Consider the following 6,564-nt stretch of genomic DNA (forward strand, 5'->3'; position numbering starts at 1 on the left):
AGACCAAGTACCTCGCCTTGGGCAGCCCTAGTGCTATTTGTGGAGAAGAAGGATGGAACAAAGATGATGTGCATTGACTACAGATCCTTGAATGAAGTTACTGTCAAGAATAAGTACCCCCTGCCCAGAATTGAAGACTTATTCAATCAGTTGAGAGGAGCCGGGGTGTTCTCGAAGATAGATCTGAGGTCAGGTTACCATCAGCTCAGAATCTAGCCTTTGGACATACCGAAGACATCCTTTATCACCAAGTATGGGCTATATGAGTTCACGGTCATGTCATTCGGATTGACGAATGCGCTAGCTTATTTCATGTACTTGATGAACAATGTGTTCATGGACTACCTCGACAAGTTCGTAGTGGTGTTCATTGATGATATCCTTGTATATTCCTAGAATGAGCAAGAGCATGAAGAGCACTTGAGAAAAGTAGTACATAGGTTACGAGATTGAAAGTTATATGCCAAGCTTAGCAAGTGCGAGTTCTGGATCAGTGAAGTCCTGTTCTTGGGTCACATCATAAACCAAGAGGGAATGGTTGTGGATCCGAAGAAGGTAGCAGCTATTTTGGATTGGAAAGCACCGAAAAGACGCCCGAGGAATCAAGAGTTTCATTGGAATGGTCGGTTATTATCGGTGTTTCATTGAAGGTTTCTCCAAGATTGCTAGGCCAATGACAGCCTTGTTGGCAAAGAAGGTTGAGTTCAAGTGGACCCCAGCATGCCAAAAATCCTTTGAGACATTGAAGGAGAAATTGACAACAACGCCAGTATTAATTCTATCAGATATCCACATGTCATTCTCAGTATATTGTAATGCTTTGTACACCGGCCTGGGATGTGTGTTAATGCAGGAAGGGAGAGTAGTGGCATACTCGTCCTGACAGTTGAAGGTTCATGAAAAGAATTACCCTACTCACGACCTGGAGCTAGCAGCAATGGTTCATGCACTAAAGACCTAGAGACACTATTTGTACGGGCAGAAGTGTTATATCTACACGGACCACAAGAGTCTCAAGTATATATTCACTCAGTCAGAGCTAAACATAAGGCAGCGAAGATGGCTAGAGTTGATCAAAGATTATGAGCTGGAGATTCATTATCACCTAGGCAAAGCAAATGTGGTTGCAGATGCTCTGAGCAAAAAGAGTCAAGTTAATATGTTGGCCGCTCACCCCATGCCGTATGAGCTAGTGGATACGTCGTCGGATATTAGGTCGGACGTAATGATTATGTCCGACGACTAGCGGATACGTCGTCGGATATTAGGTTATTTCCGACAATAGCTAGAAGCCGTCAAACGTAATATTAATGTATGATGGCTGGCCCAAAGCCGTCAGAAATAATCTAGTCGTGGATGTTTTCCCTTTTCCTACGATCTAAGTGCTAACAATGCCAACATACGATAATTTCGACACGACACTCTCTGGCCGACCGACCAGCGATTTAGGTAGCTCCAACCGCTGGATTTTGCTCGCGTCGATGGCCTTCGCTACAAAGGCGGCGTCCGCGACAGAGGGCATCAGCGAAAGTGAGATCACCAATAGAGTCAGCACCTCTGGCTTTCGACGAGAGGTAACAGAGGTAAACGAGAGTACAAGGGAACAAAGGTAAACCAGTCGCCTATGGTCTATGGACTCTGTTCTAAGGATACTTGACAGAGAAGAACAAAGGCAATATCTAGGCCGCCCACACAGACTTGGTTACCCTGCCCATAAGCTAGAGGCCCAAAAGCCTGGTCCGAAGCACGTTTGTTTTCCCCAATACGAGCCCGGTCCAGCCCGACACGAATAACGGGCTAAGCTCGATTAGAGAATTAAGCCCGGCGGGAAGGCCCAGTCGGGCCCATTTAGCACTTGGTCCGTTTTTTTTTACTAAATCGTGCTTTTCTGCCCACTAAACCAGCTTTTCGACCCTTTTTCTGTGCTTACCGGACCGGCTTAGCCCGTTTAAGTCCGTAGCATACCAGACCCGTTCAAAGAAACAAGCCCGCGGGCTTGATAGGTCTAACCGGGTTTTCTACTTGTGCCTGCGAGCCGAGCCCAAACCAGGCTGGGCTTCATCGGACCCATGCTGGGCTGGGTCGGGCGGCCCGTTTGTACGTCACTGTCCCACCTAGCAGGACCCAGAAGAACAAAATACTAACTCGAACAACAAGTTAACAAATGGGCTTTCAGTCGAAGCAATGCCGTTGCATTTTCCTTTTTCTTTCGGTTAAATTAACAAGTTCACTGCATTTCACCCCCACTACCCCAATAAAGCCTCGAACTCGAAGCACCTCTGCAATGAAGTTCTACGGGTGCTGAATGACCGGCATGCATGACAGACGTACATGCTCCGGCCTCCGGGTCCTGGATGCTACCTCCACGGACGACGGTTCTCTTTCTACGCCAGCTTAACGAGCTTCTTGCCAACGTTCTGGCCGCGGAACAGCGCGGCGAACGCCGACGGGACGCTCTCCAGCCCGTCGGAGACGTCCTCGAGCACCTGGACCTTGCCGTCCCGGACCCAGCCGCCGATGACGGCGTTGAACTCCGCGAACCTGGGCAGGAAATCCCAGGCGAAGAAGCCCCGGATGGTGATGCGCTTGTAGATCACCTCCAGCAGGTCCGGCACCGCGCGCCGCCCACCACCCGTGTACTCCGAGATGACGCCGCTGAGCGCCACCCGGCCATAGGTATTCATGTTGGCCAGCGCCGCCTCCAGCATCTCGCCGCCTACGTTCTCGAAGTAGATGTCGATGCCATCGGGGAAGTACCTGCCGAAATGCATGTTTCGTTTCTGTTAGGCCTGCATCTGCATATGAAGATGGTTCTCTCAGGTGAGTGACGACCTCTTCAGCGCCGATTTCAGGTCAGGTTCCTCTTTGTAGTTGAAAGCATCGTCGAATCCCAGCTTGTCTTTGAGCAGATCAACCTGTGGATTCATAACCAGCTGATTCAGTTTTGGAGCAATTCTAGCGTCTGAGATGATAAGATGTAACGATGGCTCCTGCTTTTGGAAAACCTGGGCCACTGGGCCATTTCCATTTGTGTGTCTGTCTAAAACATTTGGCTGACACGTCACACGTGTACCTCAGGAGTCAGGGCACCAGAAAACCACTGTGGCGTGCTGGTCTGCAGATGGAGTGGAGCTGTGGAGGGCATACCTTGGCTGTAGTCCCGGCGCACCCGACGACGTAGCAGCCGGCGAGCTTGGCGAACTGGCCGACGAGGCTGCCGACGGAGCCCGACGCCGCCGACACGAACACCTTCTCCCCCTTCACCGGCTTGCCCACCTCGAAGAGGCCACCGTAAGCGGTCATGCCGCTGGTGCCCAGCACGCTGATGTGGTGGGACAGGGGGAAGCCCGCGGCGTCGGCGTCGGCGACCTTGGACATGAGCACGGCCGGGGACGGCTTGAACAGCGTGTAGTCCTCCCACCCGAGCACGCCGGCCACCACGTCGCCCACCTTGTACTCCTCGCACGCCGACGCCACCACCTCGCCGGCCGCGTACGCCGCGATCCTCTTCACGGCCGGAGACGGAGATTAAGAGTAGAAGCAGCCTCTTCGCGTCAGGCAGGCGCACGGTACACGCGCGTATTGATGGAAAACGACGGAGCGCGAGGGAGGAGACTGGTTGCTTACCTGGCCGGGCAGGATGCCGTCGACGGCGAGGTGCGACGCGCTGCTCCGCTTCATGCGGTTGAGCTGGTACGGGTCGATGGACAGGTACAGGTTCCTGACGAGCACCTCGCCGGAGTCCGGCGCCCACCTCGCCGTCTCCTCCTTCACCTCAAAATCGGCCTCCGTCGGGGCACCCTCGATGTGGTGCCGGGTGGCGACGTACCTGTTCACCACCTCCATTGATGGCAGCAGCAACAAGGAAACAATGACACAAGACCAACCCGCCAAGGCTGCCGCCTGCCGGTGACGGTCTGTAAGACCGAAGCCAAGAACAAATGAACAATTGTGTCACGCGGAAGCTGGGTGGGACGACACTAGCGGATGCGTCCTAAAATACAGGGACGCCACCCGTTGCCGTTGTATCCAACGAGAGCAGCATAACAAGACGACGGCGGGGTTAGATACCGTGCAGGAGTGGGATAGCTTCCGGCATAGATGCTGCTCTCCTCAATTTTGTCGGGACGATAGCAACCACGTCGCGTCACATCATGTATGGACCCTCCTGCCCAATACTTTTATACTTGGTCTCAGTATATAGTCATCTCACGCCATATTAATTTTCCTTTTACTCATTTTTAGTTAACATTAATTACGTGGTTTTATGAATACATCGATGACATAACTAAACAAAAAAATTATACAATTCATAAGAATAATTAAAAATTATATAACCTAAACATAAAACTAAAAATTACATAATTTATATATAACTAATAAACCATTACTCATCATTTTCTTCTCTCTTTAGTTGATTCTTCCTCCTCTAATTTAAGTTTCTTTGTTAATTTTTTAAAGCTAATTTATAGGTGTTGGCCACTTATTCTCGATTGCTATACACAATTGAAAACAAGGCAACATAATGTTAAAAATGTAACAAACCTTCGCCTTCAATTAGTTGTTCCTTCGGAATAACTCCTTCGAAGATGAAGGTTAAGATTTAAATAAAACATATGTTCGTATATAAATGAACGTACAAAGAATGTAAATAAGTTAAACATGTTAACTCATCTAAGATATTCCAACATCTCATTTCTTTCCCATCTCATGATAAATTTACAATCGTACCTTCGGTTTTACAAGGTGAGTTACACCGAAGGTACTCTAGGGAAGATATTACACCAAGCAATTGTCCAGTCTGACAAAAAAAAGGTGCTTTATGCAGGGCACCGTTCATCTATTTATAGGGGATCATATAGCTTCGTATGAAATTACAAATATACCCACAAGACTTGTACATATGATTTACAAAGCGATGCGAGGGCAATATTGACTTCTGCCTATAGTATTTTGGGCACGGAATCGTAGACACCTTCCGGTATTGTTCACCTTCATTTCCATATGCTGTTATGACGAAGCTTAACATTTTCGTCTTTATCCTCATCTTATTCCGAAGGTATTCAACATTGAAGCTCCTACAATACTTAAAAATATCATGACAACCGATAATTAAGTGTGTTTTTGAGGACCTTCGAAAGACGAAGGCCCCTAACAGTAGCCCCTCGTAGTATTAGTTTGTTTCTTTGTAACAAACTCAAGCTGTGAAATGAATAGAGGCTTTATGCCGAAGGTCTGAAAAAACACCTTCCCGTCGCTAAGATAGCGAAACTTTCTGAATTGTGGGGGCCACTTTACAGTGGTATTTTGTGTATAAATATGACGGTGATCATAAAATATTTATCATGCTATTGAGTTGTACTGCTACTTTCTAAACTGTTGAATTGCATTTGTTTTTATCTTCATTTGCTCCTTTAGTTTAAATCGAGATGACCGAAGATAAAAAGAGTGAGGACCTTGCTTTGGCTAGGTATTACGAAGCCATAGAAAGGACTAATGCTGAGAAAATAACCAATGAAATTATTGCTGGGCTGTCTGAAGATTCTGAGGACAGCAAAGATTTTGAAGTTGATAGTGGAAATGAAGATGCCGAAGATCGGCCGTGTAGGCCAAATCACGTGAACTTTGGAAAATTTTCCGTGAAGAAAGGGCATATTGAGGACATGAAGGGTATGTATTTTCATAATGTATCTATAGTCAGAGCTGGGGGGAGAACTCTATCTCACTCCCTGAAAAAAGATGAAATTATAGTTTTTCGAAGCTTCATGAAGGTTTGATTACGTTTTCCTTTGCATAAGATGTTGGTCGAAGTGCTTAAAAGATTTGAGATATATCTTCATCAGTTTACTCCGGAAGCTTTAGTTAGGATTGGGGTGTTTATTTGGGCAGTGAGAAGTCAAGGCTTAGAGCCAGATTCAGATTGCTTTTGCAACATTCACGATCTCTTTTATCAGATGAAGGCTACTGGGAAGGAGCAGTACCACAACAACTTTGGTTGTTATACTTTCATATATCGATCAGATGTCAGGCACGCCGTGCCAACATTTTGGAAAAAGTGGTCGGGCTCATGGATGAAATAGTGGTTTTATGTGAAGAATGACTTGGTCAAGAGAGGTGATATTAGGGATATGATCTAGTGGCTTATCCGATCCCGCTTCGGAATAAAGAGGTCAGTTATCGTGAATATAGATAAGTCTCAGGCTTGCTTGGTGGCATTTAACACTGTGTGCAGCTACATTTGCACCAAGGATTGGTTCAAGAGCACATAGCGTTTAAAGTATGGCCCCTCGTCAATGAGTGGGAGATGCCGAAGGATGTTGACGCTAGTTCAAGTCAAAGTGTTGGAAAGGGTGGGTTAGTGTACTTCAAATATACATATCGTTATATAAATCAATTTGGCAAGCTAGATGACGAGCGGCTTGAAGCTATTGAATCAACTTGCGACGAAATGCTAAGTGCTTTTACAAAGGCTGAAGACGAAGCCTTAAACCTTGTCTTCGGTGGCCGGGGAAAAAGGAGACTGGACAAAGTGTTTGATGTTATTGGATTTATTTATCCTGATTA

At 47.0% G+C, this 6,564-nt stretch overlaps 1 protein-coding gene across 1 annotated transcript; it reads right to left on the bottom strand.

Moving 5' to 3' along the window:
• Positions 1-2,366: 2,366 nt before the first annotated feature.
• Positions 2,367-4,010, bottom strand: LOC107522037 (Putative alcohol dehydrogenase superfamily protein). Its single transcript, NM_001322301.1, has 4 exons — positions 3,628-4,010; positions 3,148-3,507; positions 2,833-2,915; positions 2,367-2,757 (listed from the first exon to the last, which is right to left on the bottom strand). The coding sequence occupies exons 1-4, from the start codon at positions 3,844-3,846 to the stop codon at positions 2,385-2,387; spliced, it is 1,035 nt and encodes a 344-aa protein (NP_001309230.1). The 5' UTR covers positions 3,847-4,010; the 3' UTR covers positions 2,367-2,384.
• Between the last annotated feature and the right edge of the window lie 2,554 nt (positions 4,011-6,564).

Source organism: Zea mays, chromosome 9, assembly GCF_902167145.1.
Source record: "Zea mays cultivar B73 chromosome 9, Zm-B73-REFERENCE-NAM-5.0, whole genome shotgun sequence".
Taxonomy (NCBI): domain Eukaryota; kingdom Viridiplantae; phylum Streptophyta; class Magnoliopsida; order Poales; family Poaceae; genus Zea; species Zea mays.